Raw genomic sequence first — 12,077 nt, 5'->3', positions numbered from 1 at the left:
CAAGCCTCGAGACAAAGTGCTGCTAAATATTTTAATAAAAGTTCTAAAATTGTCAAAAAATAAAGACATAACTTTCAACACCTCTTGTCTTTTGTAGTTATCTGTTTCATGCCATACAAAAAGTACTGTGGTGGTACAATGGTACAGTAATGATGTTCCATATTGTTACTATATTTTCACGAATTCGTATTAATATACAATGGTTTCCACATGCTATTTGCGTCAAAGTACTGTGTGAAAAACAAAGCACTGTTTCCAAAAACCATATTACTACCACAGTACTTTTTTGCATGCAGTTTAATACTACATTTCATGTACATCGACAGAAGAGAGTCTGGACTGCAGCATAACAAAGGTTCAGATTTGTACACATTGCTTCTCCTACGCACAAAGAAAAAAGATAGAGAGTGAGAGTTCAGGCGATTCAGTTCAGTCAATTTCATGGTATTCACAGGCTACCGCAGGAAAATTGTGTCATTGTGGTGACAGTGGTCTGAACTGCTGTACCATTCTCAGGGCTTTTATACAGAATCTATTTGAAATGGAATTTAAATGGAATTTTCTTCTACAAGAACGTGCTAAATTTCTGAATATAACTCAATAGGCTATAGTTACATTATATTAGGGGTTAATTCAGGGCAATATGTTATTTTAGCAGACATGCTAACATTAAACAAGCTTGGGAACAAATACCAGTGGAACAAGGCAGTAACTACTCTTCCCAAAGTCTCAGAAGTGATTCGAAGTCAGAAACACAACCATATCTAAGAAGGTAGCTCAACAGTAGCTGCAGTCGACGGCGGAGACACAGACGCTTCTTCTTTAGGTCTCACTTCTTTCTCCTCCTCCTCTTCCTCCTTTCCATTTTCATCATTGCCATCAGTGTCATCATCTTCTTTATCCACCTCTTCTTCAGCCAGAGTTGCGGTCGGACCGTTCTCAAGATCTCCACCCTCAACTGTGACAAACACCTCTCCATCCCCGCTGCCCGGGGTGGAGGGGCTGCGTAGACCGTCTCCATTGGCTTTCTCAGCTGAGGAGTGTAACTCAGCCAGGGGCAGCTCTCCGTCGGGACCCTCAATGTTGGGAACTTCCACTGGGCTGAGGTTCCTCGGTGAGCTCCCAGGCTGCTGGGAGGAGTCAGCATCTCCATCCCGTACCTTCTTGACGTTGAAGGTCATTGGAGAGACACGGAAGGACGAGCTCTTGGAAGAGGAGCTCTTCGGGTGGTTGGGGATGAAGCTTTTCTTGATCTTCTCTCGCTGTTCTGGAGGCACGATTTTGTTGATCTTCTTCTCGATGCTGCTTCGTGAGAAGGCCTTTTTTAGACTATCCACCTTCTTCAGACTGGAGCGCTTGAACTTGTCAGCTCGAGAGCGCTCCAGACGTTCGCTTCCCAAGCCTGGGAAGCTTTCTTCTTGCAGATCTAGCGAATCATCGCCACCTTCTGCCAGAGGACTAGTTGCTCCTTTTTCCTCGTCGTCATCGGAAGAGAGGCTGATGGTCTGCAGGCCTTCCTCTTGAGAGCGGTTTAAATCAGTGAGCGGAGTTGGTGCAGATGGACCGATCTCATCCTGAGAGGTGGAGGCCAGGCCATCTTTAGTAAGCAGAGTGGATGGGATTTCGTGGTCCTCCTAAAATTGGAGAAAAAGAAAATGCATTTTACTTTGACTGTAAGGTTCGGTGTGTAAAGATCTGCCTTTAAATGCATTATAGAAAAATTCTAATATAAACTGTATTTAAACAATAAACGTGTTGCATTTTGCAGATGATTTTACCAAATAAAATTTTTACCGCAGTTTATCACTTTATGTATTTTGTGGGAATCAAACCCACAACCTTGCCACTACTAGCAGCACACTATACTGTAAAGATTAGTTTCAGGTACACACACTACTTTTGGGCTAATGAACAAAACAAATAGATGAGTCAGTTTGTCTGTTGTTGTTTTTTTGAGTGATATTGTGCAATCTACTGAAAAACCTGTTTGTTGCAGAGCAAGCTATACCCAAGGCATGTGGAGGCATTGTATTGGAGTTACTCCAAAGTAAAAAAAAGCATTGATGGCAAGAAGTAGAGGTTTACTGTTCCCGCCAAATTCCTTTTCAAATGCTTTGATTCATATCTTACATGTATTTTAGGGTGACCAGACTCGTCCTTGCCAGGATTTCTGTATTGCTTTGATTCAAAGTACCTCAAGAGCGTTTTGAAAATATGAGGAATCGATGCCATACACTGATCGGTCTGCACACAAACAAAGCCAAAACCTAGATATTTTAGGCAATATAGAAATCCTATCGTCTGGGGAAAATGGCTCTTATGTATTTCCCTAATGTATTTCCCTGAGCATAGATCAATTTATGTTGAATGCAATAATTTTCATTCCTTTCTTAATTTGTCTGTATGTTTAGGCATGGACTTTTAGCCTATGCAAGATTAAACAAGTATTTAATCATTAAATGACTGTAATAAACAAACAATAAAAAAAAACAAGACCACACATTTTCATGGCAAAATGGTTTTTGCAGTCTGACGCACAGACAGTGCAGCGTATTCTTTTATCGCTGCTCTCCCCTCACACACACACACACACACACACAGACCCCTGACACACACTTCTGACACGGCTGCAGAGGTTTACAGGGGTTATGCTTCACGCTTAAGCAGTAAATTGAAGATCTGACCCTCAGGGAAGGGCGGATTAGCAGCACGAATGAAGCTTTTGCACGCTCACCTGCTCCCTCCTAAGGGCACTTAGCACACAATTCAGAGCACACACCATATATCTCTCCAAGCTCTAAACATCTAAATGACAGATTTGTAACTGTATGCCAGTATTTCAGTATGAAACTTTAAGTAGAAGTATATGCTGTAAATAGTGAAATATAAACAGATCTTCAAAATTTATATTTTACAAATGGAGCAATCTTATACTCTATAAAGCGCTCATTTAGGTTTTTAGTAAGCTTTATTATATGCGTTATAAAATGGAATAACATACGACAATCTTATCCTCATCCCTTTGCCCTCGGCCACGAAACTCTGTGCCATTAACAAGAAGTTGGTTACAAATTCCAAAGAAGGAATGCAACTCCCATTTGTGTGGGGTTTTTTTACATTTAAGAAATAATCCCAATGTCTTAGCAGTTAAAATGAAAAGAACTTATGCATTTTTTTAATGCATCAAATGTATTTTCAAAAAGTGGTCCAAATAGACACTACTCATTTTTAATATTTTGCCTTTGAATAGCCAGTATCACCCTGAGGGCAGACAGCCAGTCCAAACCAGTGTTGACTCTGGGCTAACCAGTTTCTTCATGAGCAAACGTACAGAGTAACACCCCTCAGGTTCAAGAGCTACATGGAAACTAGAGCTGGGAGTTGGCTGTGTTCGGTTACTTCTATAAAAGTATCATTTTTTAATTTGTGATAACCTGGTAATGGCTACATTTGTATACTATTTCATAATTAATAATAGAGTGAAACTCAGCCAACACCTTTATATAATGTTTTCAGTCCACTAAAGAAGTACTGTAATTTACCAAGAGTCTACCCAGATGGGATTTAGGGAGATGTTGGGGGAAAAAAAAAACAAAAAAACAAAACAAAAAAAAAACGTTAAGTCTGTAAAATGATTCTCAGTTGAAATATGTTGATTCAGCTCAAATTTAATTAGTTTTTGCCTTGAGGGCCCTGTCAGATAAAAAGAGCACATATGAAATACATCTACAAAAGCCTGGGAAATCTCACACAGTAACAGACAATCTGAAGGCTTTATTAAAAGTCTCTAAAAACATATCAGTGCAATGATGCATATTTTACCAACTCCTATAGGAATGACATCATTCTAGTGAGATTTTGTTCCTGTACATACATTCACGTTGTGAAACAAGGCAGGGAGTCCCCATTTTGTTACTCTTCATTTATCATTTGCATTCTTAGCTGAAGCTGCATGAGTCCAACTGATCCTGCTCTGTATGCACCTTTTTATACATTTGTTTCTCAACTCTATCTCTTGTAACAGAGTGATAAATCAAGACATTTGCCATTCAGATTTCGACCTTTATCTAAATACACAATGGCCAGAGGAAGAGAAAGAGGAGGAGACTGAAGGATAGAGAGAGGGAGAACTTTTGAAAACATTGTGTCACATGCTGATACCCCTGGTTCAGTGTGTAATGGGAGCCTGGATAATTAATGCGCCCCACTGGAGGCCTCTGGACTTTTTGGAGTGGAAACATCGAAAGAGATGAGAGAAATGGTGTGTGTGTGTGTGTTTCAATCAGACTGGTAGGATCTGAACAGACAACACTAGAGCAGAGGAAAGCACAGGAAAGAAGCAGAGGAAAGACAAATATGAGAACAATAGAGGACGGGACTATTAAAAAGAAACAGACACAAAGGAAGGATGTGTCACTGCTAGATGGTCGCAGTATTACATTTGTTCTTGGGGGGAAAGTGCCGTTTTGAGACAGAAAAATATGAACATTATAAATATATAAATAACATGAAATGGTATTTTAGTATTATTTATATACTATATACAAAAAACTGACACAATAAAACTATAAAAAGCACAGTACATTGTCTTTGAACTTTTTTGCTTCTCATCCAGGGAAAATGATTCTGCATCTGTTAGTTCCCATGCAAATCAGACTCAGAAGAAGTCTACACCATCTGCACATGTTTTGATTGTCAGTAAAGGGATGTCTAAGTAAAATAAAGACTGAATGTCACATTTTAAGCCGTTTTCTCTCTAAGATTAATTATGTAACACATTTATGGGATTTTGAAGACATAAAATACATGACATACAGCTCACATGTGACGCCACATCAGCCTTGGCAGGATTTTGAGTAAAACAAATTAAATAAAGTCCAGACAAATATGTGCTTGCTCATCCATTACCTGTTTATGATGTGTGGAAGAAGTTCAGGGAATCTTTGGCCTTGCTCCAGATGGAGAGAATAAGTGGAACGCAACAGCCAACTGGCTTGAACACACAGTTTAGTGAGATGCTGGGCAAAGCAATGTGCTATCAAAGCCTCCGATCTGCAGCACTGTGGTGAAAACTATGGGAAAGTGATATTTAAAGGGCCATCTGAGGACTCGACGGACTGAATTCAGCATAGCAGAGGTTTACTGCCCTTTTTTTTTTTGTTTGTTTTGAATTTAATCAAATTCTGACTTATTATTGTCTGAGCTGATGAGACGTGAGCTGTCTTAAAGAGAGGTCTGATTCCATCTCATTCTCTCTCAGGTTTATATTAAAAAAAGCTTCATTGTTTCTGTCTGGCCGCTTGAATTAATCACATGATTAGTCATGCTGCCCGAAGTATCATTTTTCTAATTAGACTGTATTTATTTGAGTGAGACCAATAATACCTGCAAAAATGAGTGTGTCTGGATCGTTTCATCTTCACAGGGCTTGACCTTTTAGATCTCAGCTTTGACGTATTTCTTATTTAAACGGTAGGTTTGGGTGGGGCGTATCAAATGACTTGTCGCTTTAAACAAATATCCAATAGGCTTTAATTTTAACAAGCAGTGAACCATCGCTGCTTGTTAGTCAGGTGCAGGTGGTATTTATAATTCTGGGGTGGGACCTTTGATTGGACAAACATCTGTGCAAAATGAATCATAACGCACTTAACCTTGATCCTTTGCAAACGCTAGCGAGCCGTGTGCTGGAGGAATCGTGGCTAGGAGGCAGGAAAGTGAGTCTGGAAGGATTATATGATCACACTTCTTCTGAAATTCCAAATCAGCTCTGTCAAACATAAGGTTTTTTAATCATCCTTGAAAATGTGGGTAGATAAAAAGACATAAAAGTAGGCTTCAGTCAATCGGTCAGCATGATATGACAGAAACTACCACAGAGTTGGAGGTTGCTGGGACAACAGTCAAATACATAGTTTGGATGTCATTATACAAAAATATTTGACTGCAGAATGCTGCGATTAACCAATCAGAATCAAGTATTCCAGAGCATTGTAAAAAACAAACAGCTGTATGTGTGTGCTGTATGTTAGCACAATGGCAAAGGGAGGAGTTGAGTTGTCAAACCAGAAATCCAGCACATTGAGCTAAAACATGCCCAAGCAGAGAAGATCTCTCTCTCTTTCTCATACTTTCTCATGGAGTTTGTTTCTATTGTTCTCATCCAGTTCATTATATCTCTTCTGTTCCTCTGCCGTTTCCTCCTCAATCACAATCTATTCCCGGCCTTGAAGCAGTCATGCTTTGTTTTCTTTCTTTCTTTCTTTCTTTCTTTCTTTCTTTCTTTCTTTCTTTCTTTCTTTCTTTCTTTCTTTCTTTCTTTCTTTCTTTCTTTCTTTCTTTCTTTCTTTCTTTCTTTCTTTCTTTCTTTCTTTCTTTCTTTCTTTCTTTCCCCAAACTCTTGTCTTTCTCTCAGATTTCCTTTGAGGTGTATTTTTGTTGATTGAGGGTGGAGCTCAGGGAACATCACGTGAAAGGACATCAACCGTCGTATTTCAACCTGGGCTTAAAAATATGCAAGAATTCATATTGTAACTGCAATCTGAATGGGTATATTCTCCGAATACAATAGCCAGAACTAATCTACATATACACCCACCGAACACAATGAGCAAACACATTTTCTCTCACTGACAGAGAACACAATCAGTGATGAGATCGAAACACAGTCAAATTCAGCTGAATTCTCTTTGTCGTTGAGCATGAAATGGATACAAATCTTTAAGGAAGTCATGCTTTTGACTGATGAAAGAATGTGTTTTGTTGTATAACCCAGTGTTATTGTGCCGAATTGTCAGACTGACTGTGTTTTGATAATCTGAATCTGCGCCGTTGCTACAAAAGACATTTCATCATAAAGGCCTGCAAACACTGGCTATCGGGTGTTTTTCCTTCTCCTACCCCGAAAGATTGTCACTTTCCCACAATTCATATTTGCACACCCATATTTGTTTTTACCTTTCATTGAAGATCCTGATCTTGAGGATTAAACATCTACCTTATGCGTAAATGCACAATAACACACATGTCGATGGACTGACTGGTCAATCATACGTGGCATTATTTGGATCTCAGCAGACTTACATCATCTTAATGAAGGCGTTCCGTGGCACCTCTGGGCCAAAATAAACCTTGACAATGTTCAACAGGATTTCAGAGAGGGAACTAATGAGGTGAATCGGAGCAACTACAAAGGTGTAAAAAATGACAGTTGTCAGATGTTTTTGTGAACGCCCACTGCAGAAACATCTCAGCCAAAACGTTCCTTGCTTCAAAAACGTAAAAGCAATAAAATATGTTTTATGACTATCCATAAAAGCCTCATGTTTGCCATCAGTCATGCAGCTTGCCAAATTTCACAAGTCATGGAGATGTTTAAGATGCATGTTATTCCTTATACGTATAGAAAGAAAGGTCTGCTAGTCGTCATGGAAAACATGCATTCATAACAATCTAGATGATCAAAAACAGCATAAACTATGAGCAGTTGTCTAGATTATTGCTGTGGACACATTTAATGATCTTTTCACAAGCACAAAAAGGCCAGAGTTACTGCAGTGAAGAGCCTCAGCACGTAGAACCACATTTTTCGAGAATCAACACTGATGTATTTTTGAGAAAACAGAAAGAGCAGTGATGCATTAAACATAAACAAATAGAGGCCTAAATGGGCAGTAATTACTGCAGATCATTAGTGCTTGTTATAGGAAACAAGGCAGTTGACCAGACTGTCTCTCTCCCACACACATGCATTTTCAGTGCCAAACTCAGTGTGTTTACTGCATTTCTTTCTTTCTTTCTTTCGGAGGGCCCTTGTGTGTTCAAACCACACCTTTCATCTCTAAATGCCTTTGCACGGTGCACAGAAAGTTTATAATTACCACACGGGCGGGTGAGCCTCGTCAGATGCCAAAAAATGAAACAAAACAAGCAAATGCGCAACCAAAGAGCAGTAGTACTCTTCCAAAGCAAACTCCTGAGAGCGAATAGATTTGCGATGACTCTCCCTAGTGTTTGCATTCTGTGTTTACTTTCAATAGTGTAGCTCCATAGAACAATACGCCATTGTTTTAATAGCCTATGGTATAAGGACATGCTTATCACTTTCCAGAAACAAAAAAAAAAAGAAAACAAAATAAGAGAAAAGTGTCTGGACTGAATTAAAAATCATTGGCATGTCATACAGCACTGATGTGCAAAAAATGTGAAACATCACCTGCAGCTATAATGCCAAACGCAAGAAGGGAAAGTACATACCTGTGCTGTTCTGTCACTCCCCGAGGCACTTTACCACTTGGGAAAATGCATTTCCACCAAAATATTGTATAAGAACTAAAGTGCTGACGATGGAAGAATTTAATAATAAAAGGGTAAAGTGAGATAAAGTTTAAAATAAGAAGGCCTCATTGTGAAATACAAAGTCGCAATTAGGGAAAACAAATTTGGTGTACATCAATCAAAATGCAAGTGCAAATTCCAAGAAAAAAGGTCACATTTACCCTTAAAATGTAGTTTTACAGTGAGGCAGAAACTTGGTTCAATGCCTGACGATATCCACTAACACACTCCCACCCATCCTGAGACTTACTGTGTGTGTGTGTGTGTGTGTGTGTGTACGTATATACACTAATGTTTACCAGTGTTGGGTCAGTGAGATTTTTTGTGTTTTTTCAAAGTAGTCTTTTGCTCACAAAGCTCTATTTATTTGACTAAAATACAGTAAATATAATGAAATATAAAAATGTTTTTTATATATATATATATATATATATATATATATATATATATATATATATATATATATATATATATATATATGTACTGTTTAATAATAGTTCACCACAAAAAGAAAATTCCATCATCATTTACTCTCAAGTCGTTCCAATCAATCACAGAGGAAGATATTTTAAAGTAAGTTTTATACCAGGCTATTTTGGGTCACCATTGACTTCCATAGTATTTTTTCCTACTATGGAAGTCAATGGTGACCTAAACAGCCTTGTACAAACTTTCTTTAAAATATGAAGGTGAGTAAATGATGACAGAATTAAGATTTTTGGGTGAACTGCAATTTTCCATCAATTTAACATTAAATGTATTCCCTAATTTCTTAAAAAGAATGCATTTCAGTTGATTCAGAATACACAGCAGGAGAGCTAACGCGTGTATGTGTGTGCATAGCAAAGCTTTTCTTTTCTTCTTGCTGCACACATTCCCAAATTAGATATTACTATCTCCTGCAGCAAACTTTCTGCAAGCCTGCACTCATGCCAAAGTGTTTTAACAGGCTGAATGCAGGCTGATTATCACTTTAGAAAATCACCTGCTGCTAGATCTCAAAGGGAACGGTTAAGACTTAGGATCAGCCATTAGCTTCGTTGTTCAGCCCCATGGCCTTCCTCTCTGACAGCTGGATTAGTCAAGAGTCATCGCCCCGATAATCAACTCTCTCTACTCTGATGGAGTGCTTTTATTAAAAGGCTTTATTAAATGCAATTTCCTTAAAAAAAGTCAATCAGTTTGAATTAGCACGCTTGAGATAAATCTTAGAGACTGTTAACCTCAGCCTGTTTAGAAAACCTTGATAAAGAAATAAGCATATAGAACGAAAAAGACAACAAAGTTACCTTCTTATGGGAAATGAATCCATTTGAGACATTTTATGCTAGGTAATGCCTTCATGAATGATCAGGCGTTGACATGAGGGATTAGACTATGACTTTCAAAGGGGCTAGATAAAAGTCTATTGACGCTCACTCACATTTAGCTCACTTTGCTATTGAATATCATTTGCCTCAGGAAAACTGATTCCCAGAAATCATTTTGAAAAGCACAACACTAACACCCCAAAGAAATGCCTCTACCTGCTTCTACAAGTCAAAGATCACTGTCCCAGCGTGTAAAACTGCATGTGGCTTGCTCCGGGGCAATCAGATAAGAATACACTTCTAAAAGTACGAGCCCGACGCAGCTGCTTAAATCAACACGACGCACCCTTCACATTAACCAACCGGCATAAAGTATAATAGCATTTCCTGAGTGTGTAAAATTGCATTGCCTGAACATACAAAACACCTCACCTAAGATTAGAGCAAACTAAAGCACAGGTCACAAAGCTGGTTTAGCCAGAAGACCTGACTTTACAATCTCAGTTGGTTTTTACGTTTATTTGTAAGGAGAGGCTTTTAATCAAACAAGTCTATTGTAAACAAAGTCATCTTTGAGATTTATGGCAAGGAATTATGAAAAATGTGAGAGTTTGCAGGGACCTTAGCCATAGAAACCCGTTTACATGTATGCTGCAAGAATACACATTCTTAGACACACACACACACACACACACACACACACACACACACACACACACACAATCTTTTCATCCCAGCTGCTGTCACAGGAAGAATTCCCATGCACTTTCATTCAAAATACTGCACACATCATTTAAATCCGTTAAAAACGTATTTTGTACATAATTCTAAAAACCTGAAATAAGAATACGCTAAATTCTTGCATCAAAGAAAGAATTACAAACAATTAAAACTATTTGTTCAGTTTAGTGACATTTTAAGCATTATTAAGTTTTCTTAGGACTAGAAAAAACATATTTCAGACATATTTATCATATGCATGCACATGCGGTATATCTTAGTTTTATTTTTTTTTATTTTAATATATTTTAAAATGTAATTTATTCTTGGGTTGTTAACACTGAATTATCAGCAGCCAAGTCACCAGTGTCACATGATCCTTCAGAAATCATTATAATATACTGATTTGCTGCTTAAGAAACATTTATTATTATTATTATCAATCTTGAAAACAGTGCTTATTAACATTTTTGTGGAAACCTGATACACTACCATTGAAATGTTTTACATTTATTCATAGTTTTTTTCTTTAAGAAAGCCAAAATTTATATATATATATATATATATATATATATATATATATATATATATATATATATATAAGAATACATATTTACATTATTTTTGACATGTATTTTTGTTCCAAGGTTTGTCAGACGTTAGGAACTTCATTCATATGCATATTGAGATATGTTCATCTTCAAAGCGAAAGATTTCATTCTCCTCACCTGAAAGATGAGCACTTTAAAGTGGTTCCTCTTGAGCAGATGGGCGTGGTTGGCCTCCAGACGCTTCACCTGGCTGCTCTGTTTATCCAGGCGCTCCCTCACCTCCTTCACATTGAGGCCAGTCTTGCGTGAGCGCTCCAGCAGCTTTGCCACGCTGTTGGCCGTGGACATGTGGTTCTTGGTGAGACGGGTCACGTCGCCCTGCACCATCCTCACGGCCCCCTCCAGCTCGGCCTGTTTCTTCTCCATCCTCCGCTGGTTCTCCTGCACCGACTCGATCATCACCACCAGCTTGTCGAGCAGAGCCACCACTGTGATGGCGCTGACCTGGCCGCCAGGGGCCGTGGGGCTGGTCGGGGACTTGGGGCCCAAGCGGGAAAGGGTGTGGACAGGGGAAGAGGGCACCGAGCCAGGACTGAAGCTCGGAATGAGGAGATCTTGAGCATCTTGAGCATCATGAGCATCTGGAGCCGGTGGCGTCGGGGTGCTTTCCTCCCTGGGTAAGGTGGCTGTGCTGCGCTCTGCGTGAGAAGAGTCTTCACCCATCCTGGAGTCAACGCTGGTGGTTTTGAAAGACGGGGTTAGATTGACTCTCACAGACACTCTCCTGCCTTCTGCGCCTCTCTAAAAACAACATTCCCAACTCTCCACTTAAAAACTCCTCACACACCCAGGGGAGGGGCCTGGTTGCCGTGGTATTTAGCCCAGCCCATCAGAGTAATGTGAGTAAAGAGTGTCAGTGTGAAAGTGTGCCACTGTGTGTGTGTGCGCATTTTCCTCAATGCAATTTCAGCATTGTTTGATCAGCCTGCATGGGCTCGATGTTTGTTTGTCATCTGTATGAAGCGTCCCCAGAAGACATATTTTGACAACAGCAGCAACAGTTTGTGTGAAGGAATGGAGGTGTTTCAGTGTCTGTGTGAATGCACCTGAATGTCTCTTCATTTCTCCACGAATCTAAGCTGGCGTTTCTCTTCTCCGC

The 12,077-nt window shown here is 39.2% G+C and overlaps 1 protein-coding gene across 1 annotated transcript; it reads right to left on the bottom strand.

The window, feature by feature from the left end:
* Positions 1-17: 17 nt before the first annotated feature.
* Positions 18-12,077, bottom strand: cavin2a (caveolae associated protein 2a). The gene is made up of 2 exons (XM_043249598.1): positions 11,096-12,077; positions 18-1,634 (listed from the first exon to the last, which is right to left on the bottom strand). The coding sequence occupies exons 1-2, from the start codon at positions 11,639-11,641 to the stop codon at positions 765-767; spliced, it is 1,416 nt and encodes a 471-aa protein (XP_043105533.1). The 5' UTR covers positions 11,642-12,077; the 3' UTR covers positions 18-764.

This window comes from Puntigrus tetrazona, chromosome 9, assembly GCF_018831695.1.
Source record: "Puntigrus tetrazona isolate hp1 chromosome 9, ASM1883169v1, whole genome shotgun sequence".
NCBI lineage: Eukaryota > Metazoa > Chordata > Actinopteri > Cypriniformes > Cyprinidae > Puntigrus > Puntigrus tetrazona.
Note: the sequence above shows the minus strand (reverse complement) of the source record. Positions and strands in the feature narration are given on the sequence as shown.

Coding starts and splice junctions, on each gene's coding strand:
- cavin2a (XM_043249598.1), bottom strand. CDS start 11,641: ATGGGTGAAGACTCTTCTCACGCAGAGCGCAGCACAGCCACCTTACCC. Junction 1,635..11,095: donor TTAAAGTGCTCATCTTTCAG/GTGAGGAGAATG, acceptor CTCCAATTTTAG/GAGGACCACGAAATCCCATC.